The sequence below is a fragment of the Oryzias latipes genome, chromosome 6 (genome assembly GCF_053564925.1).
Source record: "Oryzias latipes strain Hd-rR chromosome 6, Olatipes_Hd-rR_3.1".
Taxonomy (NCBI): Eukaryota; Metazoa; Chordata; class Actinopteri; order Beloniformes; family Adrianichthyidae; genus Oryzias; species Oryzias latipes.
The window spans coordinates 9732895-9759584 of record NC_136242.1 but is presented as its reverse complement, the minus strand read 5'-3'; the positions used below and the strand labels follow the sequence as shown (position 1 = coordinate 9759584).

Below are 26690 nucleotides of genomic sequence, written 5' to 3'. Positions count from 1 at the left end.
GAAATGGAAAATGTTTTTAGATCAGTGAATCAGGGCAATTTCTCCACGGCGCACTTGACCATCTCCCACGGCACACTGGTTGAAAAAACACTGATGTAGAGAATACACCGGGCGGTCCACAAGCTCCCTGCTCCATTCCACAACAGAGAGGAGAAGGGTGGGTGGGGTTGCTTTGCGCCAACAGTCCCACCCACATCTCAGAGGCAACTTTCTAATGCACTCCTGCCGCTCTGCAGAAACTATATCCTATAAAATGACACAGGTTTTTTTTATTTGGTCTAAAAACGCCATAATCACAATTGAAAGACCCCTGGGAACATTTTGACCATAGATCAGCAGAAGATAGGAGTGGGTCTTTAATTTGACAGGTGTCCAGAAGATCATCATTGACATTCTTCACCAGCGGAGTCTAACAGAGCCAGCATTTGATGCTTCTTAGGACAGAGCTTCAAAAATCACCTCTGACAGGTGGTTAGGGTTAGCATTGTAAGCCTCTCTTAGAGCAGAGAAAACACCAAAGGTGTCTTATGTGGGATAAGAAGAACATCAGATTTTTAACTAATTTAAATTGATGTCCTGTAGTCTGGAGTTAAACAGTAGGGGAATATAATCCAGGTTACTTGAGGTTATATGAGGAGTTGCCTCATTTTGGAAAGAGCCCCGTCATTTACTGGTATTGCCTTTGTTTTATCAAGTCAGTGCTGCCAAATTCTTGACAGCATTTCATTCTATCTTTATCTGACTAGAATTTCAGAGTAGCTGATTGTTTTTGCTTGTTTTTGCTGGATTTGGCTCCTGTCCATAGAAGTAGTGTCTCTTGCTTTAAGGACCATGGTACCCCTACGGTGGATTAACCAGCAAATTTATTAGACCAGAACTCCAAAGAGGATGTTAGGAGAACTTCAGAGACAGCAGACCAAACAACACAAACGTGCAGAAAGCTGCTATCAGAGCAACTCAGCAGAGAGGGGCTTCCACATTACAGTACTACAGTGATTCATGCTAACCAAAGCCCAACTACTGACTGCTCTGCACATTTGTAGTTCTCATAAAACTTGTTGCTAAATTTTTTTTTTTCAATCTGCTCTTAAGGAATTTTTTTTTAGCTCTGAGATGCTGCATTCTGTGATTTGATTAGCTGTGAGTTCTATTCATCAAAATTGAAAGACAAACAGAAAATGAGTTAAATGAGTTAAATCTTTTAAACTAAATTCGTGTACAACAAAACTTTTTGAATATATTCTCATTCTATTTGGATGTTATCCTTCACCATTAGCTCATGCAGCATTGATAACGCAGGAAGTGAACCTGTCTGTTGCTGACATTTCCCCCTTCTCTCTAAGGATAAGTTTCCCCATAGCAATAGCCATACTCCCACTGGAATCCATACTGAGCCTGACTCTGTTTGGGGTGCTAAACCAGAATGCCAGCGGCTCTCCAGACTCCAACAAACAGAGGAAAGCCCCAGAGCTTCTGGGTAAAGTGTCCACACCCTTGTTTGACTTCAGACGGTGAGTAGAGCAGAGGATCCACAACAAGCAAAAAAAGTTGTGTGTTTTAGGTGTTTGAAAGGTTTAACATTGAGTGTCTGTGAATACTCAGACTTAAACAGCAAGTTATAGGTCTGAGTTTTAATGATGGTCTGTTTTACAGAGTACTTGCACGTGGCACCAAGCTGCTGGGTCTGTGGACTTCTGCACTGGGACCTGCTGCTGCCGGGCCTGCAGGTAGTCGCAAGAGAATACCTTCAGAAAGAGTAGTATTACAGGTTAGTGACATTGCCACGTATATTGCACACGTTATGTTGCGTTGATCCTGCTAAATATAAAGCTGCAAAAAAATTAAAGACCCACTCCGCTAAAAATAATTTTTTTCATGATGGAGGACTTGTATAAAGAAAATTAAGCTTAAAGTTGAATCTCTGAGTATTTCTTTATTCAAATCAGAAGCACATGAAAAAAATGCTGTTGTGGAAAGAGAGCTTATTTGTGTTGTAGAAGCTACAATTGGGAGGTACAAGCTCCCTGCTCTGCTCCATTCCAATGGATCCAGGATCCATGTACATCTTTGTTTTCCTCGCCTGAGCTGGAGTCTGGATCTTAACTGTTCAGCTGGATAACACCAGTACTCCTCACCATTTCTGTTGACCTGCTAATGATAGGCTTGGGGTGTGAGGGGCTGTAAGCTAGTGTGAGTGCATGATGGGAAATTGGGACAGGATTACACTGCACTATCAGTCCGGCCCACAACTCGGAGGTGAATTTCTAATTAACTCCTGCCGCTCTGCAGAAACTATGTCCTAGAAAATTACAAGTTTTTTGTGATTGGCTAAAATAACTTTTATAATAATTTTATTAAAAAAATCTTAATTTTATAATTTAAAGGTTTGTCTGAAGAAAAAGCTGAATCCAGTACTTGTGTCTATGTTACCATCAGGTGGATTTCCCAAACTCGGCCGTGGATGTTTTATACGTTGGACCCAAAGAGGTCCCCAACCCTGACGCTCACGCACTGGAGGAGCTGGATCCAGACCTCCGCCGCAAACTGGAGAAAATCTGCAGCCGAGCATCTAATTTTGGGCAAGACAACATTCCTCATTATAAATGGTTAAAGGAATGCTCCAATTCAGAATCACTTGCAAGTTCAAAAGGAGAAATTTGTGTGGTTCTGAAATAAAGCACGGATATCAGTTAGTGCATGAAGAGGCTGTGATTTTTCTGTCTGATGTCTAAAACAGATGTGCAGCTTGTATAAACACGAGAATTTGGAACCAAGCATAGGAAAAGTGCAATTGATAGCTTCTTATATTTTATTTGAAATATATAGAAGTTTTTCCAAAATGAAACCAAATCTGCTGATTCATTTTTCCTTTTCATCTTGCATGTTAGTTGGGTTTTTACTAGATTGTAGAAGCAGTCCATTATTATTGTTTAAAACTCACGCTTTGTCCTTTTTAAATGTACCACCAGGCACCTCAACCCCTCAGAATTCGATGGATTTAGTAGAATCAGGGGATTTTAGAGGACGGTGCTCGCTTTGTTATCAACAGTTCCCCCATGAGTGCCAGTGTTTCGTCTGCTTCTGTGTGTCTGTTTTCTTCCAGCTGTGCCAAGCTCAGCTAAATGCTGTCGTTTGCTTGCTGCCAGCCAAATCTCCCCTCCACTCTTCTGCCAACATCCACAAGACTTTGTGGCCCTTCGGCACAGAGCACTCCCTCAGTGTGTGTTTTCTGTCCTGCCCGCTAACTTCTTCTCAAGCTTCTCCTGCCAAAATTCTTGAAAAGAGGCCTTTTTGCGTAATTGTTACATGACATTATAGTTTGTAAGATTATTAGAAGACTTTTTTTTGTTTGCAGGGCACACAGCTGGGCTGTGCAAAATATCAAAGTCTTAGACTGCTCAGTTATCCCTTAGAGCCAAATGTTCACACACTCTTTTTCTACGGGCGACAGGTTGTAGTGAACACTTAAACAAAACAGAAGGGGGAAGTAGGTGAGACGCAGGCATGGTCATACAGATTTTTCCTTTTTTCAAATCCTGTACACTGCACAAGGAGCCCGTTAGTGCTGTTCAAGTGAAAGGCACACAATAGTTGCATGCATCCAGACGGTTAGAAATCAGGAAATTAGAAAATCATTGTGTAGTTTGTGTGGGCGTCCAACGGATGCTTTTGTATCATCTGCACAACTCATGCCAGGACGCACACCTTACTAATGACTAGTGTGTGGCTTAAGGGCGCTGTACTGCAGCATCACTCATATGTCATCAGTGCATGCAAATTGCGTTGTCCTTTCCAAATAATTCACAATACACTTACCACACGAACAACAATCGTGCATTACATTTTCAACATCATCTCAAAACACAGCTGAACTCCCCTTAAGATACGGCTGCACCCGTCTACCACCCTCTACAGACCCCGACAATGCAAAAACCTGCAGCACCTGTAGGAATCAACCCTCTGTACGGGTGCATGTGACTAGTGTTTTTAGTATAGCTATGAAGTTTTAAAATAGTTTTACTCTTGAGATCCATCACCTTAAATATTTAGCCTAATGGACGCTGCTGTTTTTTATTTTTTCAATGCATTTAATTTATTAATATTAGAAAAAGGATTTAACTTGTCTCATTTTCAAATTTCTCATTTTCAAATTTCTCATTTTTTGTCTTCAGAGTGTTTAGATAATGCCCTCCTGTCTGACCTGCTTTCTTTGTTTTCCAGACTGAAACAGACCGATCATCAGCTCCTGTGGGACTACCGGCTCCACTGTCGCAGGGACCACCCCAGCAGCCTCCCCAAGGTGTTGGCCAGTGCACCCAGCTGGGACTGGGCCAGCATGGCTCACATTCACTCCCTGCTGCACCACTGGCCCACCCTGCCCCCTGTCGCTGCGCTGGAGCTGCTTGACTCAAAGTGAGCACTGTGCTCAGTACTTCATCTGCAACAATACACTGTATTTTTATTCTGCGATAGATCCATTGATAACGCAATGAAACATTTTAATGTTAGTGTTAATTTTAAGAAATGCACTCAGAACCAAGTTCTTCTGGAATACCTGTTGATTAACAAGGCTTCCTTTGTAGGTTTGCAGACACTGAGGTGAGAAGTGTGGCTGTTAGTTGGATCGAGAAGAGCTCTGATGATGAACTAGCTGACTACCTGCCACAACTAGTACAGGTACAACCATCAACACAGTTCATATCATGAATTTGATCAGTTATGAGTTTGTGTCTTCACATCATGTCTCCAACTCTAACTAAAATTTTTGTCTTTTGTTGTCTTTTTAAGGCATTAAAGTTTGAGTGTCACTTAAACAATGCCCTCGTTAAGTTCCTCCTATCCAGAGCACAAGGAAACATCAATATAGCACATTATCTCTACTGGTGAGTCTGAAACAGCAATACATTCAACCAGGTGGTGCACTAGTGAGCAAACATGGATATATCTTAAGTTTGTTTGTTTAGGGAGAGGGTAACCTCTTAGTCTTTCTAGTGGTACTTTGGGAAGCTCCAACCATGTTTAGGATATTTTAGGATGCTTTTGAAACTGTGTCATCTGGACAGGATTGTCATGTTTGCATTATTCATTTCAGAATGGAGTTTGGTCTTGTCATTTCTGGTCTTTTTAACTCAAATTCTCATTTAGTAAGCTTTCTTAACTTTTGCAGGTTAAAATTAGCTTTGTGGGCACAAATTAGCATTTTGTGGCCAGAATTTAGTATTATGCGGTCACAGATTTGAAATTTATATGCATTTAGTGGGGACAAATTAGCTTTGTGGGCACAAATTAGCATTTTGTCTTTGCACATTAGCATTTTGTGTGCACCCAAATGAGCTTTTATGCCCACAAATTAGCAGTTTTTTGCATACACTTTAGCATTTTTGGTGCACAAATTACCTACTCTGTAAATTACAAACGGAGTCGGAACAAAAATGTAGGTTAAGTTCTAAAACATTTCTCTAATGGCTGCAGGCTGCTGAAGGATGCTGTGCAAGATCCTGTCTGGGGACAGCGATATGAGCGGGTGCTGGGTGCCCTGCTTTGTCTGTGTGGAAGCAAGTTGAGGGCGGAGCTTGAGAAACAGACTCACCTGGTTACTCTGCTGGGCGCTGTGGCAGAGAGGGTCAAACAGGCTGGAGGTTCTGCACGACAGGTCTGCGCGAGTATGTGATTTTGCGTCACAGAGGAACTAAAATGTGGTTGTAATGTGTCTGTTTGGGATTATATTTGTGTGTTTAGGTCGCACTGCAGGAAGGCCTTGAAAATGTTCAGAACTATTTCCAGAGGAACAGCTGCCGGCTTCCTCTCAGCCCCAGTCTGGTGGCAAAGGAGCTAAATATTAAGGTATCTCACGTCGTCCATGAATTGACTGCGATAAATGTTTTGAAGAACTACTCCTAATACATTACTGAGACCCCCTGAGAAAAGCACATTAAGCTCCACTTTCATAAAAACAAAAGCTTCAATGCAATTATGCACTCAGATACTCCTTTGTCGATCACAGATAATGTAATGTATTGTCTCTATGGTCCCTTCTTCCACTGGCAACAAAAGGATTTGTGGGAGTAAGATCTTCTAATTAGACTCAAAGGACAGCATCTCAAATAATCTTTCAGTTCTGCAACTGAGTAGGCTGCAGGCTTTAAAGAAGTTATTCTAATTGGTAATTAAAAAAATACCTCTCATTGCTCAGATTGAATCTTTTATGAGGCTTCCATCCCACATAGCTCTTTTCAAAACATCCATTTTAAAAGAACCTGACGTATCTACATGATACATCTTCCATGCAGTGAACCAAACCATTTGGCCCGTTGAAACATTTGCCCTAAAAATACATAATGAGTACATTTCTTGGCCTCTAGTTGTTTCAATAGATAAAATGTTTAAAGATTGGGAAGGAAATCGTAGCTTGGTGTGTTTCAGATAAGCAGCATTGGTGGCGCAGTGAGGATAAAGTTCACACTGCTTGTGTTTGTGTGCAGGCCTGCTCCTTTTTCAGCTCAAACGCAGTTCCCCTCAAGCTGGCCCTGGTCAATGCTGACCCACTGGGAGAGGAGATCAATGTCATGTTTAAGGTGATGGGATGTTGTACACACAACCACACTCTTACAAAACTACAATCAAAATGCTTTAAATGAACAGCTACAGAGATAACAAATGTATCTGATCGGTATTTCTATCTGTTGACTGCATAGATGGACACTCAATTATAAACCAGGGAGATTCCTGCAAGAACAACATAGCCTCTCAACTGTTTACATTTTCTCTGATTACTGCTCCCCCTGGTGGTTGAATTTAACTTCAAACAAGTGTCAAATGCTCCGCTTATGTTTCCTCCATCTCAGCACGTGTTGATGCTTTTTAAAATTATAATTGATGCTTCAGGTGGGGGAAGACCTGCGACAGGACATGCTGGCTCTTCAGATGATTCGCATTATGGACCGCATGTGGCTGCAGGAAGGGCTGGATCTTCGCATCGTTAACTTCAAGTGCATCTCCACCGGGAAAGACAAAGGTAAGTTAAACAGCCAAATTCAGCCTTTGATGAATCCGTCATTGACCAGACTCACTACATCTTCCGACCAATTGGCATTCATTTTCCTAACTTTGTTGTAATATCAGTTCACCTAAAGGGAAAACCAATTAAACATTTCTATGACCCTCTGTTCATAAAATGTGTTGTTTTGTTTTAGGTATGGTGGAGCTGGTACCGTCTTCAGACACCCTGAGAAAGATTCAGGTGGAGTATGGCGTCACTGGATCCTTTAAAGACAAACCTCTTGCAGAATGGCTTCGCAAATACAACCCTGCAGAGGATGAATACGAGAAGGTACACAAAATAAGAGAGCCACATAATTAACCTCAACAATCACCTCAATAATTACTCATATTATACTGCTCATATTAAGATGTGTAATTCTGTGTAATTCTTTAAGCATCCGGTTCTTTATAGATTTTAACAGCTTAAAACAAATGAGTGTTTTCAAGTTCTAAACAAGGGTCTCTGAGTTTACAAGCCTAAACGAGCCCTTCAAATAAAAATGTTTGTAGTTTAATAATGGACATTGAAAATTCTTAGTGATTAAAATTGTTTTTTAGATTATTAAAGTTTTTAAAAAATCAAAATTAATAAAAGGTTTTATAAAAAAATAAGATTACCACTTAAAAATGTGTGTTTTTAACCCCTTTTTTTCCAGGTATTTTGTTAGTTATTTTATTTCTAACGTTCTAGGGCCTGAAGACGATAGAAATATACAAACAGAAAACTTTGTTTAATATTCTTTTCATCCTAATTAAACAGGTGTGTGTGTGGAGTGAAAAACATAAAAAATTGATTGCTTGAATGGAAGTCATGTAATATAAAAATGTCAGTCTGTCTGCTGTTTTCTTTGGACAGAAATCTCCATTTAATGCCGTCCATCTGTTTTGACTTAATGGCGAAACCCTTCACTCACCTCTTGACCTTTGACCCTGGTACTTTTGCTATGAAAGGTCAACACTGAAATATAACAAAATTAAAGCTTAGAAAACAGTTTTAATACCTACTGAGAATCATTATGTTGTACTTCAGCCAGATGGATACAGATCTAATTTTGTTTCCTATCTTCACAATCACAGCATGAAACGCCTTCTTTTCTTTCTTTGAAGGCATCAGAGAACTTCATCTACTCCTGTGCAGGGTGCTGTGTTGCAACATACGTGCTTGGCATCTGTGATCGTCATAATGACAACATAATGCTGCGCTCCACTGGTCACATGTTTCACATTGACTTTGGGAAGTTCCTGGGACATGCCCAGATGTTTGGCAGCTTCAAAAGGTGAGGAATTTACGTTTACGTTCCATGGAATTTAACCTGTGACATCCTCTGAGATTTACTATAATACGTTTTGCCTAAAGCCTGATAAAAACCGGTTTAAGCCTGAATACTGACTCATTATTCTTTTGCTTTAGAGACCGGGCGCCGTTTGTTCTGACATCTGACATGGCATACGTCATCAACGGAGGCGAGCGCCCCACCAGCCGCTTCCAGCTGTTTGTGGACCTCTGCTGCCAAGCCTACAACCTCATTCGCAAGCACTGCTGCCTTTTCCTTAACCTGCTGTCTCTGGTGAGACAAAATACACTCACACTGTAGCTGTTACACAAACGTGAGCACGCACACAGACCACAAGTTGTTTGCACACATAAATAGCAGACAAAAAGTTAATGCTTAAGCCTATTTTAAAGCTATGCTTTTAAATTGTGATATGGTTTTTGTGCTGAGTTCATTCAGAGTTCAAAGTTATTACTAAACCCAATTGATGACATTTATTTTCAGAAATAGGCTACAGTGCCACACTGCTTTTAGTGGAAGGGTTTTTGTGTGCAAACATTTTAATCTATTTGCATTCATACAAAGCTTTGCAGTTTGTTCTTCAAAGAAATTTCACCTGAAGGATTACCTGGTTATATTAAGCTTAAATCTGTATTTTGTCATTTGGCCTCCTGGATCGCCTTTCAGAGAGTTTTGCTCCTTGGACAAGTTGAAACTGTTCATATCTGGATTTTCAATTACCCATACCTTTGGTTTTGGTCAACTGCAAATGCATTTTTTATATAAATGTAAAGGTGGCTGAATTATTGGTATCAACTTTTTTTCCTATTTGTTAATAAATAAAAACCCAGTGGGACAGAAAAGTACCAGTATGAGTCAGTTGTCCCACTTAAAGAAAGTTCTTGATGTTCATCCTGCATTCACTTCAACTAATAATAATAATAAAATAATAATACATTTTATTTATAAAGGAGCCTTTCTGAGCACTCAATTGCCGACTGTGAGAAACGGGATAAAAAAAAAGAAAATCTCTTTGTATGATTTTTAAAGAATATATTTCTATAATGAGCAGAAAATAAATATTTGGTATGTAATATAACTATGTCAATGACAACCATAGACTTCAACTGCGACTTCAACATACATGGATCTGAATTCTTTGTTTACCTGCTCTCTGACACAGTGGAAGTGTATCTATGATGAACATTACAGACCTTTCTCACAAAGTGGAAACATTTACAAATTTTAGTTGGGAATGTGGATTCTCCATTGAGTTTCATTGTAGAAATAAAAAAGGTGTTGGTTTTCTTAACTAAAAAACTAATACCTGACTGAAAGTGTCACCTCTTTTCTTTTAATAAAAATCTTGTTTTCTCATTCATTTATCTTCTGCCGTTTTATCCCTTCACGGGGCTGCCGGAGCCTATCCCAGCTACTTGTGGGCAGAGGCAGGGGACACCCTGGACAGGTCGCCGGTCTGTCGCAGGGCCACAATCACACACCCATTCACAGTCACACTCACACCTATGGACAATTTAGATTAACCAATTAACCTATTAGGCATGTTTTTGGACGGTGGGAGGAAGCGGGAGACCCCCGGAGAGAACCCACGCATGCACGAGGAGAACATGCAAATTCCACACAGAAAGGTCCCCATTGATGTTCTGGTTCATGTCCCCCAGCCAGGACTTGAACCGGGGGCCTTCTTGCCGTGAGGCAAGAGCGCTAAGCACTGCGCCACCCTGCAGCCTGTTGTTTTCTGTTAAAGTTAAATAGTCTGTTTATCTGGAATGTTTGTGTTTTGTCTCAGATGATGTCATCAGGCCTCCCCGAGCTGTCCGGCTCTGAAGATCTGAAGTACGTGTTCGATGCCCTTCAGCCTCACAGCACCGACGCTGAGGCCACAATCTTCTTCACAAGGTGAACATTTCAACTTCTGCCCTAATGGTTGGGATGCCCATAAAGCATAAATCTCTCTGTGATACTTTTAAATTTGGGATGGGAAAAAAAGATTCTCTGAATGTTTTTCATAGCATCAACTTGTTTTTCTTATAAGTTCTGCATCCTTTTTCCATATCATTTTAAAGTTCTGTATTTTGCCACTAGGTGGCAAAAATCCCAATCAAAGTTGAACATTTGTTTTATGAGAGATTTTTAAAGTCCCACTCCAATCATCTTTTGATCTATTTCCAAAGCGTCCCCAGTGGTCTTTTAATTATAATTATGTCGTTTTGAGACAAAATCCATAAACCTGTGTCGTTTCCTAGGACAGTTTCTGCAAAGCGACAGTAGTTCACTAGAAATTCACCTCTGAATTGTAGCCAGGACCGTTGGCTCAGGGCAACCTCGCCCCCCTTCCATTCTCCATTTCTGAGAGCGCTCTGTTTACATGCCCTCTTTCTAGCTTACAGCCCCTCACACCCAGCCCAACTTGACCTGTGTAACAAAAATGGCGAGCAATATTGAAGCTATCCAGTTGTACAATTTTTGAGCTGGATTACAGTTCAGACGAGGAAAACTAAAGTGTACATGGATCTATTTCTATAAGTGGATGCATCAGCATGGAGCAGAGCTGGGAGCTTGTGACCAACCCAGCATGTTTTCTATGTCACAAACATGCTCTTTTTCATCTGCACTTGATTCCCAACTATTTGAAAAAGAACTGGTCAGAAATGCAATTGTAAGCTTAATTTTCTTCATATGTCTTACATTATCAGAAAAATGCCACAAGAACATGTTAAAAACACAATTTTTATCAGAGTGGGTTTGTTAAGAAGCTACAGTTTCAGCAAGACACTGACTTTTGTCCTCCGATCTAATCTCTGTCAACCTTCCTTCAAGTCTGTTGTTTTTTTCTTTTCTTTTTCTTTATTTTGCTGTAGGCTCATAGAGTCCAGTCTGGGAAGTGTGGCCACAAAATTTAACTTCTTCATCCACAACCTTGCCCAGCTGAGATTTTCTGGCCTTCCTGCCAATGATGAGCCAATCCTGTCTTTCTCCCCAAAAACATACACAATGAAGCAGGAGGGGCGTATCCTCCACGCATCCATTTTCTCTTTCCAGAAGAGATACAACCCTGACAAGTATTATGTGAGTTCAACTGATTATCTTTTAGATACCCTGATAGTTTCCATCTTTAATCCGTGTTGTTTTACTTGATCATAACTCTGATTGTTTGCTTCTATCCTGATCTCTTGTTGTAGACTTACGTGGTGAGGATTCTCAGGGAAGGTCAGAATGAGCCTCAGTTTGTCTTCCGCACCTTTGATGAGTTTCAAGAGCTCCACAATAAACTCACCATTCTTTTTCCTCTGTGGAAGCTGCCAAGGTGGGATGTTACCTTTACTTCTCTGACTCTGAAATTCAAATGTTGAACCGAAATACACTAGTTAGCCTTGAAGGACAAACTGTCGAAATTTCACAGGGCAGTTACTATGTTTAAGGGATAACGCACGCCGTGGAAGCCTGAACCGTCCGCGAGAAGTGCATTATTTTCTGAGAATGCACACTTCGTCGGCTATTATCACTTACAAAAGAAATACATATTCAATCAGATATTTTAGTATTTTTTTCTTGTAGAGGCGGATGGAAAAAATCCGATGCGCAAAAGGTGTTCAGTGTGAAATCAGCATTAGAAGAGCCGGTACAGGACGGCAGCTGACGCTGGCTCTCTGTTTCTCTCCAGTTTCCCAAACAAAATGGTGCTCGGTCGCACACACATTAAGGAGGTGGCAGCCAAGAGGAAGGTGGAGCTCAGCCACTATGTCCACAACCTGATGAGGAGCTCCACTGAGGTCATCCAGGTACACACAAACACACAGCTGGTGTCATTCCAAGTCGAGGATCAGCGTTAATTTGTTAAACTCTGCTCTTCTAGTGTGACTTGATCTACACCTTCTTTCATCCTATTGCACGAGATGACAGGGCAGAAGGTTTAGATGCCACGCCCAAAGCACCTGGTAAATACCCCATCTATTGTTGTGAAATTTCAATTATTTTTAGACTTGCTGAAAAACAATAACTGAGTTGTTTCTTAGCCATTTTGTCCTTTAAAGTGTTTCAATTCTTATCTTATTTATGCTGAAGACTTACTGGTACATGTATTTCTACTCTGTGTGATGTTTATAGAGCCTCCAATGAGTCCTAATTCAGGGCGGGTGGAGGGAGAAGTGAAGCTCTCCATCTCTTACAGGAATAGCACGCTCTTCATCATGGTCATGCACATTAAGGACCTGGTAAATAAATACAGTAGCTGTCAAGATCATTTCTAAATGCAGCTATTTTTGGCTAATCAGAAGAAAAGACTTTTATTTAAACGGCTGTTGCAACACTACCAACAATGTTTCCCCCTTATAGGTTTCTGAAGATGGAACAGATCCCAACCCATATGTGAAAACCTACCTGCTTCCAGATCCACACAAGACCTCCAAACGAAAGACGAAGATCTCCAGGAAAACTAGAAACCCCACCTTCAATGAGATGGTCAGTTTCCTGCATTTTTTGTTGTATGACTATAGAAATTGCAATCTGAAAATATTTACACAGTAGTGAGAATAATGGAGGAAGTTGAAGCCCATAAATAATGTATTCAGTATTATCAAAAATGAGATGTTCACTGCTCTCTTCTCGCTCTTGTTTCCTCAGCTGGTGTACAGCGGCTACAGCAAAGAAACGCTTGGACTGCGGGAGCTGCAACTGAGCGTGCTCAGTGCTGAGTCACTGAGTGAAAACTACTTTCTGGGCAGCATCACGCTCAGACTCAAAGACTTTGACCTCAGCAAAGAGACGGTCAAGTGGTACAAACTGACAGCAGTTCCCTACTTCTAAGCCCCACTTGGCTCTGACTTTGCAGACAGCCGATGCATTCAAATCATATGGAAAAATGCAGGAAATGTGACCTCACTTGAAAAAAAAAACGATCATGGTTTCCTTTAGCTACTCATAAACATCTGAAAAACAAACCTTTATTTTGTTTAAGAAGGATTTTTGACTAAATCTCATTTGAAATTTAGGCACAGAGTTTTATTTTGAAATCTAGTTGACCAAACTGACACTTTTTCACATGAATACAGTTGTAGATGGAAGTGTTGAGATATAGCTGTGCTTCTGGATGAAAGTGTGTATCATAAATTGTGTCTTTCCATGGTGTGAGGCAGATGAGTTTTGTTGGAATATCTTGTAATCATCATTTTGTTCCACAGTTTAGTCTCAAATGAAATGACCAGTTCAGACTCTGAGGACAACAGAACAAGGAGCCTGCTCCTTAACTTTGATTTTTTTTTTCCACTCTTTAAAACCATACTATTTCGTTTCTTTTTTGACGCAAAGTCTTGTAGTTTTTGTAAGTTCAATAAAGAGCTGGTATGTTTTGTAAATGTTGAAATTAGAGGACCAAAACAGTTTTTCAAAAGACTAAATAAATGTAGACTATGTCAGTCTACATTTTTGAGGAATCAAAAGAAGGCTCTTTTCTACTTTTCCCTTATTTTCTTTCTTCTATTGATAAAAGACATAAATATCACCCCCACCTCGCCCAAGTATTTTGTGAGTTCAACTCACATAATGCCAAAGTGTGCCAAAACTATTGAAATTCAAACCACTCTCCCCAAAAGGGAGCTGATCAGGGTGCCTTAGTATGTTCTCACAGTATATTTTTAAATGCAAAATTTAACCTTAAAACAATATGTATATTTTATTAGCAATATGCTATGTTCTCAGAAAATAAACCTCTAGATTGTATAAAGCTATTGCCGTAGTTTTACAAGAGCAGTCCTGACTGGAAACCTCTGAACAGTGAAATGTCACCAAAAGCCACACCACTTTGGTCTTTTTCTTGTGGAGTTACTTGAGTCTCTACACAGCACACCTTAATTATATCAAACTATAAATATACTTTTGGTTTTCTGTCTCCTGAATGAATAATATCGTAAACTAACAAACATCTGAAATAAACTAGTTAAAATTGAATCAGGAAGCGAGTCCCAGCAGAAATCTTAACTATTTTGGGATCTAGGACCAATAACAACCACTGTATTTTGGTAATAGTGTATAAACTCTGTGTTTAATGACTTAGTTTAATAAAATCTGCAATAAAAAATCAGCAATAACTGCCACAAGGTCCAGAAGCTGAGATTGTTTTATTTCATTTTGGGACTGTTTTGTATGTCAGGGTCTTCAACTTTGTCTCGTGTCTTCAAAAGAAGGGAACAAGTTTCTGAACAAGAGATGACTTGCTTTTGCTTTTCTGTAAACTAAATGTAAAGTTGTTGATGATTAATAAAGAAACTAAGATGAATATATCCACAAAGGCTTTTCAGAGAACTTCAAGACAAGATTTCATACTTTGATGTTCGATGTCTAATCTACGTTTTCAGTAACTTTACAAAGAAAGTGCATTACCACGGCCAGTTATTTATTCTGAATTGGTTACCTCTACCCTGAATGGATGAACATGTCATGTACTGTAATCCATCTCTTTCCTAGAGCAAATTAAATGTTTTGAAACAAGCATAACATATGGATGTCTTTGTTTGACATTTTGTAAACTATAAGATAATAAATAAAGGTGATTGATGAAATTACGATTTAGAAAAGCAGGAGTTGCTTTATTATTAACCCAAAACTGACGAAAAGATTTTACTTATTGACTGCATGTTTACATGAAGAAATAATTAGTTATGTTGGGGGAGTCAGCTGTAACAAAATAAGTACATTTATCATTTTCATGAGTGACTTGGAGTTAAAAAAACAACATACAGATACAAAAAAAAACACATAAGGATAGATAGGTTAGATAGATAGGACCCTATACTAAGTCCCCCAAACTGTTGAATTCGCTTTTGATTAGTCAATAAAACACACATTCAATGTTTTTTAGGCTGTTATAAATAGATGGTTTTTCTATATCAGCAGAACTAAAACACGTGGGTATATTTTATTTTTTTGCTTGGGCACAGCTACATAGGCTCACTTGGCAATTAAACATAAGGGTAAAACTAATTATTTTTTAATTGTTTGATTTTATTCCACATGTTGATTAGTTTTAATTAGCTTTATGAAAGAACAGAATAAAATATAACAGTTTACAAAGAGTAGCAAACTGATGAGAATATTTTTAATAAACACCAGAAAGGGTGGTCATTGAATCCTAAATGTTGAATGGCAAACTATAGGAAAAAGACAATATTCCTGAAATCGAAATGTAAGTCTCAGTACAAACATCAAGGAGTAAAAAGAAATACAATTCAAGCAGACCTTAAAAAATTGTATTTGCAAATGCCTGAACAGTAGGTGTCAGTGGTGGCTTTGGTGGTCAGAGCACTCAGAACAGCAAGCAGCAGATCCTTGTAAAAAACCTTCAACATCTCAGTCAAGAAAAGCTTAGATACTGCACAGGACCCTCAAGCCCAGACCTTTGGTATGACCCGAGCTTGGGTGAGAAACCACCCGCGAGGAAACGTCTCAGAACGTTTCAATCTGTTTTGAATCTTCTGGAACTTTTTTCATTCACTTTTTTCTCATTCATTAGAGCAAATTTTTAAAAATCAAACCATTGTTTGATACATTTCATAAAAAAAATCTATTAATATTTTAAATCGCTGAAATTTATGAAAAACAAAAACGCCTAAAACTGTCCATTTATCACATGTTGCATGACAATCCCTAGTATTGTGGACTGTAATTCTAATTTTATTTATTTATTTATTTTTCATATTTCTTTATGTTGTATTTATATGAACGTGTGTCATCTTTTTGTAGTTCTAATAAAAAAAATATTGGTAAAAATAAAAAACCAAAGCACAAAAAATACGTCACTGTACGTCATTGCGTCATTTCCGAGGCCGGCGAAAAATGCCATTTTCTTTCGCGTGTGCGGCCTCTCTTCCTCTACCGCCATCATGGGTCGCATGCACGCTCCCGGGTGAGCCTTCCTTTAATCGTACACATTTCGATTAAAACGACGTTGAATCTAATTTATTCCCATGACCTTACTAATTAACATATACTGCTTAAGTGTGAGCCCAAGCAAATATTCAGGGTTTCGATAAAAGGTGGAGAAAACAACTTTGTTTCCTGTGCTCCTCTCTCCTGTTAGCTTGCGTTAGCATGCTAGCATACTAGCCGTTGGGTCTGGACGTCTTGCCTAATTTTTACAGTATAGGTGTTTTTGTCACAAAGTGTTTGATTTTAGTCCTAACATATTTCATTTAAGTCGTAGATGAAACCAGTAGTATTGTTATTTTAAAATGGCTGTTTAACACGAAAAGCAAAAGGTTCGGGGCCTCTTTCTTTGCCCCGCAGTTGTCTGAGTTGCACGTGTCTCTTCTAAATACGTTTACATAAAATTGCTTAACGCATCGTATTATTAGAAACTGTCAAAATTCTGGCTTTATGTTCGCCTGCTTTCTTCTGCAGAAAGGGCCTGTCCCAGTCAGCTCTTCCATACAGGCGAAGTGTTCCCACTGTGAGTATGCTCCTCTTTCGATTTATTTTTATCTGGTAACTATTAGGCTAGTCAAGTTTTAATAACAAAGAACGTTTTATTTTTCTCTTAATAGTGGCTCAAGCTTACATCGGATGATGTCAAAGAGCAGATCTTCAAACTTGCTAAAAAGGGTCTCACTCCCTCTCAAATTGGTAAGTAATCTTGTCAAAATTGTGCAATTTAGTAAATATTTAAAATATAGTCAAGGTAAACTTTTTAAAATTGAAATATAGTCTAGCAGACAACCACACAATGATTCAAGGCACAGCTCTAAACTAAAAACAACAAATAAAAAAACAAAAACGCAAACATATATAAAAATATAGAAATCTTTAAGCATAAATTACATTTTAAGGCAATCGACATTCTCGACCCTAGATCAGTAACCATTCTGTAGCAGATTTACAAATGTCATCAATGAAAGGACTTGAGTTCTGAATACATTTCAATGAGGATAAATACAGTCTGACTTCATTTTTAAAACACAGAAAATTTGGTCGATCATTTTCCCTTTTTTTTATGAACATATTTTCCCGAAATCAGGAGGATTGCGCCTGAGTTAAACTGCTGCCCAATGAATAGACTGAATGAGCACTTGATGTGTCAGGTGTCTGTTATTTTATATTTCACTTTTCTATTAAAGTCATGGTATGATTTACCTTTAAAGGATTTGTTTAGGTATATATTATCACTTTTTTTATAACGTTTTTTTTCTCCTATTACTAGATTTGGCAGTTTAATTTTAACATTGAAGACAATATTGTATTTTTTTCTTAAATGTATTAGAGCAATTTGAATTGCTCTGCAGGTTTTCTGAAATTCCTTGGTTGAACATTCAATATAATATTTGAGTTTGAAGTCGCTTAACTGAAGAACTTCTCCGTTCAATTCAAGGACATCACTTAAATATTAAAAGTAAACTGTTTCGTTTAAGTTTTTAAATTTTATGTAGTAACTATGTGACTAAAGATTTAGAATGAATTTGATTTACTTGATCTTTGTCACTGAAAAGGTCTTAAAGACACATTTCCAACGGTATAAAGATCATTCAGTTAGGTCCAAATAAAAAAATTTGCATTTTAAGTGATCGCATATGGGGCGTTATTTTATTTCTGAAATATGAAGAAAACCAACAAATCTTTTGTGACCCAATTCAAAGATGAGTGTTCATAGTCTCATAACCTTCTTATTACTTGTCCCATCCGAGAAAGGGGGTGTCATTGCAAAGCTAGATAAAAGATCTACAAGAATTAAAGTTGATATAAAATCAATTTTATTTCCTTATCAAATAATAATTAGGAAAATAATAAAGAAAATGGTACAGTTCAATTTGAAGCTACACAGATGCTGTAAGGCAGAGCAAACACTGACGTCTTCAGCGTGAGATATGTTTACAAATTTATTTAGCTAAAAAAGAAATAAAACTTAAAGCAGACATCTTTTTTTTTTTACAATATGAAAAGATTCCAGGCTTTCATATCCATTATTTGGCAGCAATTCTGTGCATCACAAAGACATTCTTCTTATTTTTTAGATCCAAGGACTCAAAAGCTGAAAGCAGAGAAAATATAAACATCCTGGTGGCAAACCAAATTTTCATTAAAAAAAAAAGTTAGAACATGATGAAAGTCGGAAGGAAAAGAATGTCTTAAAAGTCTGCAAAAAATATCAAACCAACGGGTAAAAATACTATTAAATATTTTATAAGTCATGATTGATTTATTATTATTATTATCATTATTATTTTTGATAAAACAATAATAAACCCGTTGTTTTATTAAAAATGCCACATTCTAAATGCATTTCATTTGGCTACAATTGCTCCTGTATGTTTGTGGACATTGGCTGCAGTCGGTTTACTAAAAGCCGGTCACATGACCTCATGTTCCAGCATTCATTGCTTGGGCACACAGGCTTGCGAATGAGAAAACAATTTCTGCTAAGTGTTATTTTCTCATAAAATTTTCAGGAGTTGAAGAATACAACAACAAAAATCGAATAGTATCATGATTAGACAACGACGAGCTTACCTTAGAAAGCTGACTGGTGGTTTTGTGAAATGCAAATTCCATCCGGAACATTTCCTAACTTGTACTGCACGGTCAGTTCTCGACCTTTATGAGCAAAACGCTCAACCATAGAACATGCACTGAAAGTTAAACCAATTAAATTTTGAGCAGTCAAGGACTCTGATTTTGTATTGACTTGTAGATGGCGTCTAGGGGTGTGTTGTATTGGCCAGTCTGGTGATACGATGCGTATCCCAATATTGTACCAGAACCCCTTTTCTATTTTTTTTTTTTTAATATGACTTAGAAAAACTCTACCTGAATTTCAATACGTCTTCCATTGTAATAGAATGATCAAATTCTGTTTATTTAATGATCACAATGCTAAGCAATGCAACTGTATCTCATACATAAGTTGCTTCTACCCAGGCAAAATCATAGTGCTTTTATTTTGGTGACTTAAAATATAGAAAGGTAAGAGTCAACATTGTCCGATTTCCACAACAAAATATATCAGTATAAGAACAAAAAAAATGGAATGAATGTGCCTTAACCAATAAGGTTCTGAAGTATGATTAAGGAAATAAAGTTCTGTTTATTTCCAATATGGCTAACTGCAGCTTCCTCAGTACTTTTAAACACAGCATGAAACAGGAGCCTGAATGGTACTTCAAAGATAAAAGGGGGGGGAAAACACTTAATTCTTTGCAGAAACAATAAAGTGTGATGCTGATGCTGCATGACGGTGTGAAGGAGACGCTTAAATGTGGCAAAGATGCTTTGTTCACATATCAGTCTGCACTGCACTGCTGCAGCCATACTTTCTGATACGCGGAAGTAAACTAGTAACGATGTTGGCCTTTTTTCAGAGCGTTGTACACATCACTCTGATTGATCAGGTCGCTAAACTAGAATCTATTGCTTGGAGGTTCTGCAGAACTTTGACCCGCTTTGCCAATAGCATCTTAGCTGATGCCAAGTGCATTAGCCGCTGTGAAGCCACAGTGCTTCACTCGTTCATATCTGAGCCTCTAAAAAGCACTGCAATCCGTGTTTTTATGTGTTGCTGGCAGCAACAGGGAACAGACTTTCGGTTTGGTATCCATCCTAAGTAAAAACTAAGTAGTTCATGTCTCATAACAAAAGAGCTGCCTCTGGCTGAGGTCTTCCTGTTGTTTTGTGTGGGGTAGAGCTGCTCAAAGAGGCTCTGTGTGCTCTGCTGCCAAATAGTGGTCGGATGTGTAAGTGGAAAACAAGAGTCGGCCGCTCATAAACAATTAATAATATATCACCCTGACAGCATTTTGAATCGATACAAGTATCACCAAATGAACTATTGCGATGTATTGCCGAATCAATTTTTTCTAACCGCCCCAATAGCGTCCTTTTCAATTACAAAAATGCTAAACATTGAAAGTTATCATGGATTAGAAATTGATAATTGTGGTTTGTGTCTGGACAGAAATATGACACCAAGTCTGTCATGTATCGAATTAGAGCTGTGAAAGAAAAAGCCTGGAGCAAGATTCACAAGATTTGTACCGCTTCCACATTTTGCATCAAACCTCTTTCAACTGTATTTGGTAGCGACAGCCCAATGTAAACACCATATTTGAAAGCATATTCATGGACCCGCGTTTTGAGCTTTCTTGAACGCGTGTCAAATGCCCGGTGTAACGAGTTTACAAAATAAATCATAAAAAAATAAAAAATGTTGCAATGATACCCAGACTTATTAATAACCCAGTCTCCAAAGGTTTTACCCCCCTAATCCACGATGCTCCTGTTTGTTTTATTATTCAGGTGTAATTCTGAGGGACTCCCATGGTGTGGCCCAGGTACGCTTCGTTACTGGCAACAAAATCCTGAGGATTCTGAAGTCCAAGGGTCTGGCCCCTGACCTGCCAGAGGATCTTTACCACCTGATCAAGAAGGCTGTGGCAGTCAGGAAGCACCTGGAGAGAAACAGAAAGGTACGGCATGCCATGAGAGCATTGTTCTCGGCTGTTTATGAATACACTGATAAATACTGTTTTGTCATTTTATTGTGGCAGTGTTGAACCAACATGCCACGAGAGGCCCAAATGTTTGTCTACACTTTGCAAAAATAAAAATAAAAACTTTTAGGAGAGATCTACTGCTAAAATCCTTAAGATCTTTTTTGAATTTTGTTCTGTTTTTCAATAGACTGATGATATTAAGCTGTTGTGATATGACTGAATTTATAACTTTTTACGTTCAAAGGACAAAGATGCCAAGTTTCGCCTGATTCTCATTGAGAGCAGGATCCACAGGCTGGCCCGCTACTACAAGACCAAGAGAGTCCTGGCCCCCAACTGGAAGTAGTAAGTATTCCTCATTAGTTTCCTGCTCAAGTCATAGCTAATTAAAAACTAGCTAAATGTCATCTTGTAAATATTATATGAAAAATAGGGGTGTAACGATTCAGTTGAACAATTTGATTCATATCATAATGTGGCCTTGCTGATATAATTCATAGTTGGTCATTTTTTCATTTTGAATGATCCAATTGACCTACATTGGATCCTGGACACTTTTAGGTAAAATTTCAACCAGTGTGACTCATAGATGAATACCTGGTACTGAACAGTGCAGGAGAGGTTTTCCACATTCCCTGTATTTCTTCAAGATAACCAAGCGTAAATAAAATGTGTACAAGTAAACAAGAATTAATGTCAAATCCATTCACATTTTAGTCTCACGTCATCCCACCATTGGTTTTCCACATCCATATAATCCAAAGGGAACATTATTAGAACATTCTAGCACACTGGTCAGTCCTGACAACCAGCACCGCTGATTGGTCACATGACTTTGCTAAATTCTAACACGCTGAACTGGAATGATGGACTGATCAGGTTTTGCTGTCATCACATCATTTTTATGTTATAGTAAAATAAACTTACTGTACATCAATCCAAATGTTATTTTCCAATATCATTGATTTATTTTAATTTTTAAAAATAACAATGGAATGGGTTGATTCGATTACTAACTTGCCTCAGACAGATTGATCTGGTTGGATCGTAGGAATAGAAATGGATTCACCCATTAAGTCGATTAATCGTTACACCCCATAAACCTGTCTTGGATTTTGCACATTTCATTGTCCTGCTCTTTACTTTTAAGAGTTGTGATATTTCTGCTGTGCTAGAAAAAAACTGGAGGTAAATTAGCAGAGTGACTATTTGGTGTCATCTTTGCCAGTCCCCTTCATACATGTTATTTTAACCTCAAGTATTTGTTATTGATTGTACTGTAGACATCCTGAGGCTTTAATGTATTTTTCTTTTTTGTTACAGTGAATCTTCCACAGCATCTGCTCTGGTGGCATAAACGTCAACACTTTTGGATTAATAAAACAGTTTAAATTCTGAAACGTGTTTGTCTTTTTCTGTGTTCAGCCAGTATCAGTGTTAATGAATGTCAAAAATGTGGTAGTATCTTTTTGTAGTGGTTTTAAGCCACTTAAAACGTAAACATTAATATTTAAATCTTTAATATTAGAGTTAAGTCGGTTCTAAATCTGAACATTGACGGCGATATCACTTTCGTGTTATTAGACATAATTTCGCTTGTATTTTCTGTGGATTTTCAGAGGTTTTTTTCATGCCGTTTGGGGAAATTACGGGCACTTTCTATGCGTCACACATTACACAACTCAGGGGAGGAGCTTGTCTTGACCAATGAGCGTTCTGAGCTGACTTGTTTTGGAAACCTGTCCGTTCTGTGACATTCCTTCTGTCCAATCACAGTAGAGCGTGACGTCACCGCTGGTATATATTTGGTTGTATTTCGCCCTGTGTACTCATTCCACAACTAGAAGACAACAGCGATAAGAAACATGGAGCAGCAGAATCGGGACTTTTGACAAAGGAAAATCAGAAAATGACTGTCAAACGCCAGAAAATGAAGCGACAGCTCAGCGACGCTTGTCTGCCATCAGCACAAAGACGGAATCTACTGGTTTTCGTTGAAGAGTATCAGAATACGTGAGGGATTAGTCTCGACTGTCGCCGTAATCGAGAGGGAAGAAGGAAATATGGCTACGGAGGTTTCCGAGAACGGCTCTCAGCCAACGGCCATGGAGAAGTTCGGGATCGGCGGCGGGATGGCGCTTCTGCCGTGGACCAAGCAGATGCTCACCGTGCTGTGGGAACAGCTGCGGTTGCTGGTTCAAGTCATTTACTACACCTTTATGTCCGGTATGAACGTTTTTCTTTTTTTTAAAGCTCTTCTTCAAATGCGTAACTCACGTAACGTGTTTTCTGCACATAAGTGCGACATCTGCTTTACTTTACGGCAGTTGTGAATTAACAGTCAAAAACGTTTACCACTTCACTATATATGCTTTAAAAATCAACGATTAAGGCAGTCCCTTAGTTTTTCGTTTACTTCCGTCCAGTCTCCATGGTAATTTAATCCTCAACAGCAATGTACAATTTTCCTTCCGTATTTCGTTGTCTGGGGTCGTAAACTAATAGTTCAAAAATATGTTTAAGGGAACTTCTGTCATTTCAAGAAAATGAACAAATCAGGCTTTTTAATTTGCACATTTTAGCTCTTGTTTTTTTTTTAAACTACAGAATTAAATCTTCAAAAATCTTGGACTGAATTCCGCTCTGTTTTTTATCCTTTTAGTTTTCCAGATGTTCAGGTTTGAGGTCCACGTGAGGATCACAGATGAAACTGGAGAACACATCCAGCACATGAGCTCAGCAGCAAACCCATCTGAATCCTTCCTGTTCTCCTCCGTGGTTGGTGGTTCGAACCCTCTTTCCAACTTCTGTGCTGACGTTGGCGATCCTTTCCCCGGGAAATCCACTGCTGAGGCCCTGCTGTCCAGTCTGCGGGCTGATGATCTATGCTGTGGACTGATGGATGACTTGGTGTCCAGAACGGCGGGGAACGAGGACGGCATCTTTGTCGGGAAACAGTCCACCTGGAAAGTGGGATTTCCAGGCGATTGGAACATCTTCGTGTCGAGCAGTGACAGTTCTTGTTCGAATGATGCGTCCCACAGAAACAGCGAGAAGTTCTTCAAAGCAGATCTATGTAAGGAGAGAGTTTTCAAACGGGACACTTCAGAGGACGACAGAAGTTCCCATTGGAGCAGCGAGGAAGAGCCGCATGTCGTAGAGTTCGAGAGTGAAGACACAAAAGCACTTTGGGAATCCTTGTCCAAATCAAACGACCCGTACAACCCCTTCTTTTTCTCTGCCTGCATTTCAACCAAAACAGACATGGGGAAAAGCAAAAGCGCAGCAGGAGGCAGCTGTGACGCTGACCTCAAGTTAGCAAGCAAGTCCAAAGAGGAGGTACAAGGGCCTCCAAGGCTGAACATGTGGCTCTGCCGCTCCGACAGTGAGAGCAGTTGGAGCAGTTGGGCCGGTTCAGATTGCTCGAGTCCAGATTTTGACCAGGAGGAAAGTGATAAACTCTGGGAGCTATTCAGCAGCCCCGGAGACCCCTACAATCCTTTGAGCTTCTCAGCCTGTAAGGTCACCTCCCAAACCCGTGCCAACTCTGCCGCCGGACAGGCCTCCTCTCCTGCACCTCCCTCACGGCGCGACCCAGACGATGAGGAGAAAGAGAGCGGTTCCCCGCCGTCAGAGGATGACGAAGAAGAGCTGCTCTGGAAATCTCTCAGCCCAAACCATGACCCATACCACCCCCTCAACTTCCAGGCCTCCTTTCAGACCACACCAACACTCCAGCTGGACAAGGCCTCAAAGCTTCCTCCCACGGAGAGCAGAAGACTCACAAAAGCATCCAAACAATCCGGACCTGCCAAACCCGCTCTGGCAGAGAGGCCGGTAAAGCAGCACTCCCATCCCGACAGAATTCTGGTACCCTGGAAAAGACCACCAGGACAGTCGCCTCCAGAGGAGAGGAAAACCAAGAACGCCTCATCAAAGCAGGTCATTAAGCTCACAGATCTCTGCTTTAGATACTCTACCAGGAAGTCAGCTCCCAAAACAAACTTAGAACTAAATGTAGAGACCATGAAGAGTTTAACTATAAAGCAAACCAAAGTAACTTTAACATCCATCTTTAATTTGGCACAGTCACTAAAGAGGCCGAGGTCACATGTTTACAGTTGAAACATAGTAATCATCAGGAGTGTCCTGACTTCACAGATCAGCGATAATAATCCAGTGACACACCATGTCCTGATCAGCTGCTGATTGTTAGACCGCTGCGGAGCTGGTTGTCAGGACTGAGCTGGTCATGTGACCTTGAGTCAGGGGGAAAATTGTGAAGAGAAGTTGCAGCAGTGTTGCAAAGTCAGGAAGCTGAGTTGTCATTTAATGACCTCAGACTCTAAATTCATCCCTGAGGATAAACCGTAATGTTTATCTGATGATTTCCCTGCTTCTGTTTGTAAAGTTCAGGGTACATTTTAAAAACTGTAAACCGGATTTTTACCTGCTAACATAAGCATGTGGTATTTGGTGAAGAGTTGTTAAATTTTTCTTTTTTTTCTTTTTGGCCTTTAGGTGCGGTTTTCTCCTCAAGTCCAAGTTCATGTCATGCGTACCTGGCCCTTCGCCCGCCAGGCGTCCCGCAAAGGACTGTGGGAAGAAATGGCGCGGGACAGAGACCGCTTCCGGAGGCGGATTGTGGAGACGGAGCAAGCCATTGGCTACTGTTTCAGTCCGCCTCACAGACAGAAGATCCAGGCATATGTAGAAGGTGCCTTGAGAAAAGCAGAAAGGTCCTGAACTCTGACACGATTGGTTGGTTGTCAGATGAGGACCCGTGATTGGTTGCAATGCAACAGTGATTTTAATTTAGTATTTTTATTTTGGCCATCTTAAATGTTTGGTGTGAAGCTAAACAACCTTGTACCTCAAAGGTTTTATACATTGTGTAGCTGTTGCACTGATGGACACTTTCTCATAGTAACCTAACATGTGGAATGTTGTTTTGTATGCCTTATACACTGACTTAGTAATGTAACCTATTTATGCCCTATGGAGCTTGTTGTGTATTTTTGACTGTTTTTCTACGTGTGACAGAATCCCTGTGACGACTGTAGACGTTTAGAAGTGCTATCACAAAAGCTTTACAGTAGAAGGAATTTGGAAATGCTTATTATTTTTCTATTTTAGCATGATACGAACATATGGAGTTTTTGTGCAGCAGTTCTTTATTTAAAATGTAAGATGTTTGTCTATTTTTTTCGTACCTTGGCTCATGATGGCAGCTTTAACTGTAAAAACTGACACTCGGCCTTTCACGATGACGTTGTGAACATTTTTTGTAGCAAACTGATTGTTCGTACTTGAAAGTCAATAAAATTTGTCACACTATGTTACAGTTTGTTTGGATTTTTCATTTGCCCCAGAAAACTAGAACAAAACACAAGTATTTGACAGAAATCAGTCAAATCTTTTAGTGTTGGTGAATTGTGGAGCAGTGCAGATTTTAGTGTGTGTTTGTGCAAACGTCTAGAGAAACCGGATTTTCTAGTTTGGGCTTTCTTTACATTTAGACTGTGTTTTCTGCTGTCACGCTTTTTGTAAGACTTTACTCTCTAATAATCTTAAATAAAAACAGCACAATTCTGCTTTGATAATTGAGATTTCTGTGTTTAGGTGTATTTGTTTTTTTTTCATATTTCTACAGATATGCTATTAAAAAAACAACATCTTCATGGACAAAACAGTTTTTGCTAAATTACAATTTTTAATGTAAATGACTCATTCTTTTGCCCAAAGTCAGTAAGTTGCATTAATTATCATTTTTGATATTTAAAAGCTTTAAAAAAAGCTCCCTCATTTCTTCCTCACGGTGTCTCTGGCCTTGCGTAGGCCGTCTCCACAGTCACTCAGGAGCTCGTAATTTCCCAGAGGC

At 39.3% G+C, this 26690-nt stretch overlaps 3 protein-coding genes and 1 non-coding gene across 4 annotated transcripts in view; all 4 read left to right on the top strand.

Moving 5' to 3' along the window:
- pik3c2a (phosphatidylinositol-4-phosphate 3-kinase, catalytic subunit type 2 alpha) overlaps nt 1-14908 on the top strand; it is a 58759-nt gene extending 43851 nt beyond the window's left edge. The window contains exons 13-33 of the mRNA XM_011475791.4: nt 1344-1511; nt 1654-1768; nt 2437-2579; nt 4222-4413; nt 4584-4677; nt 4789-4883; nt 5473-5653; nt 5740-5844; nt 6483-6575; nt 6886-7015; nt 7194-7330; nt 8149-8318; nt 8453-8609; nt 10126-10235; nt 11198-11405; nt 11519-11643; nt 12001-12118; nt 12193-12274; nt 12444-12550; nt 12672-12797; nt 12960-14908. Of these exons, the coding sequence (XP_011474093.1) occupies nt 1344-1511; nt 1654-1768; nt 2437-2579; nt 4222-4413; nt 4584-4677; nt 4789-4883; nt 5473-5653; nt 5740-5844; nt 6483-6575; nt 6886-7015; nt 7194-7330; nt 8149-8318; nt 8453-8609; nt 10126-10235; nt 11198-11405; nt 11519-11643; nt 12001-12118; nt 12193-12274; nt 12444-12550; nt 12672-12797; nt 12960-13142 (2839 nt within the window). The 3' untranslated portion in view covers nt 13143-14908. The remainder of the gene's footprint in view (nt 1-1343; nt 1512-1653; nt 1769-2436; nt 2580-4221; nt 4414-4583; nt 4678-4788; nt 4884-5472; nt 5654-5739; nt 5845-6482; nt 6576-6885; nt 7016-7193; nt 7331-8148; nt 8319-8452; nt 8610-10125; nt 10236-11197; nt 11406-11518; nt 11644-12000; nt 12119-12192; nt 12275-12443; nt 12551-12671; nt 12798-12959) is intronic.
- Nucleotides 14909-16124: 1216 nt separating this feature from the next.
- On the top strand, nt 16125-22209 carry rps13 (ribosomal protein S13). Its single transcript, XM_011475790.4, has 6 exons — nt 16125-16236; nt 16731-16779; nt 16874-16952; nt 20613-20782; nt 21054-21154; nt 22133-22209. The coding sequence occupies exons 1-6, from the start codon at nt 16214-16216 to the stop codon at nt 22164-22166; spliced, it is 456 nt and encodes a 151-aa protein (XP_011474092.1). The 5' UTR covers nt 16125-16213; the 3' UTR covers nt 22167-22209.
- LOC111947594 (small nucleolar RNA SNORA19) lies at nt 21925-22053 on the top strand. The gene has a single exon (XR_002873474.1). It is a non-coding gene; the product is annotated as a small nucleolar RNA SNORA19 (small nucleolar RNA).
- Nucleotides 22210-22583: 374 nt separating the features above from the next.
- On the top strand, nt 22584-26146 carry LOC101162120 (protein phosphatase 1, regulatory subunit 15B-like). The gene is made up of 3 exons (XM_004069395.5): nt 22584-23035; nt 23472-24751; nt 25331-26146. The coding sequence occupies exons 1-3, from the start codon at nt 22873-22875 to the stop codon at nt 25553-25555; spliced, it is 1668 nt and encodes a 555-aa protein (XP_004069443.1). The 5' UTR covers nt 22584-22872; the 3' UTR covers nt 25556-26146.
- Nucleotides 26147-26690: the final 544 nt, after the last annotated feature.